We start from the raw sequence: 1,294 nt of genomic DNA, 5'->3' as shown, positions 1-1,294 counted from the left end.
AATTGAGACTATACAACGCAAGTTCACGAGGATAGCCGTTCTTAGACTTAGCCTTCTACCTTCGACCGACCGACTACCTTCTACTTGGGCTACGATCACTCGAACAATGTTGACACAGGCTGAGTTCGCACTTAGGATTTTGACTTCACGTATTGACTCGCCAACACTCCTGTCTCGTCTAAATGTTTGTGCTCCTGTCCGATGTTTGAGACGACGACCTAACCTTGAACTCAGAGTTGATGCGCGGTCATCCTTCACTGGGCATAATGACCAATTGTTTTCTCTATATCGCACATATAACAATTACTTCTTGACTTTGATATGTCCCTCGATCAGTGTCGCGATCTTTTTGATTTCATGTCTTCATGATAAATGTTTCGTCCTTGTTACTGCGCTTGTGTTTTCCGTTACATCAGAAGCGGTTTGCGCTCCGTCGGTACACTCAGCTTGTCGAATTCGCGTTTTTCGGCCAGTTTCCCACTGTCCAGTTTCATACCGCCAGCGTTGACGTATTCGATGAGACTCGAAAATACCGATTCACGACGTTTTCCTTAACCTTCGATTTTTTGTGCACTGGCGGACGTTGGTTTCGATTTTCCTCCATTCAAAGAATTTGTTCCGCGTTTCATTGTCGGTTCGATGTCTACAAAAGGGTAAATGTTGGAATGATAAGACAATGTTCGAATGGTAAGACAACATTGCGGTTACTAATCATACTCGTGAAAGATATTGCGTAGCATTCTATGATTACCAATCGTTCCCTGGCAGTTGCTGCCCCAATTGCCCTCAATTCCAAGTCATCCAGCACTTTGACAATGTCTACCAGGTCCGTTGTTTCGAATACCGACATAATCCACTCAAGCCGAGGGGTGATCACTGGCAGATTTGTTCCAATGTATGCGAAGGATCTTGTTTCCTGCGCGAACTGTCCTAAGATAAAACAACTTCAGTCCGGTTAATCGTCGATATTGCGGGGAATCCTACGGGACACGTTACCAACTGACACAACCTGTAGTATGTACGGTACATTTCACTGAACATTCTCCAAACTGAACAGCAAGCGACCAACGAACTAAGCGAAACGAACTAAACTAACCTGCCGTGTCGTCGTCTACTGCGTATAATGTTTGTCAGCAAACACAAATGATCGATAAACCTTTAAAGCCCGGTCCACACGTTACGATGCATCGCTACGATGTATCGTTGCTATTCATCGTAGCGATCTCTGGAGCAACCACACGCTACGATTTTTCATAACGACTTGGAACGGTAGATGTCAGTATTATGGAAACAA

At 44.6% G+C, this 1,294-nt stretch overlaps 1 protein-coding gene across 1 annotated transcript; it reads right to left on the bottom strand.

Moving 5' to 3' along the window:
• Positions 1–293: 293 nt before the first annotated feature.
• LOC131214333 (uncharacterized) lies at positions 294–1,071 on the bottom strand. Its single transcript, XM_058208715.1, has 3 exons — positions 997–1,071; positions 718–925; positions 294–643 (listed from the first exon to the last, which is right to left on the bottom strand). Exons 1-3 carry the CDS (start codon positions 1,039–1,041, stop codon positions 552–554), a joined length of 345 nt encoding a protein of 114 aa, XP_058064698.1. The 5' UTR covers positions 1,042–1,071; the 3' UTR covers positions 294–551.
• Positions 1,072–1,294: the final 223 nt, after the last annotated feature.

The sequence above is a fragment of the Anopheles bellator genome, unplaced genomic scaffold (assembly GCF_943735745.2).
Source record: "Anopheles bellator unplaced genomic scaffold, idAnoBellAS_SP24_06.2 scaffold00599_ctg1, whole genome shotgun sequence".
Lineage (NCBI taxonomy): Eukaryota > Metazoa > Arthropoda > Insecta > Diptera > Culicidae > Anopheles > Anopheles bellator.
This window is presented reverse-complemented; position numbering and strand designations above follow the sequence as displayed.

Bases quoted from the DNA above. Each gene is read 5' to 3' on its own strand.
- LOC131214333 (XM_058208715.1), bottom strand. From the start codon at position 1,041: ATGTTCAGTGAAATGTACCGTACATACTACAGGTTGTGTCAGTTG. The intron at 926-996 runs GTAACGTGTCCC...ATCTTAGGACAG, and splicing joins ACTACAGGTTGTGTCAGTTG to TTCGCGCAGGAAACAAGATC. The intron at 644-717 runs GTATGATTAGTA...ACCCTTTTGTAG, and splicing joins CTACGCAATATCTTTCACGA to ACATCGAACCGACAATGAAA.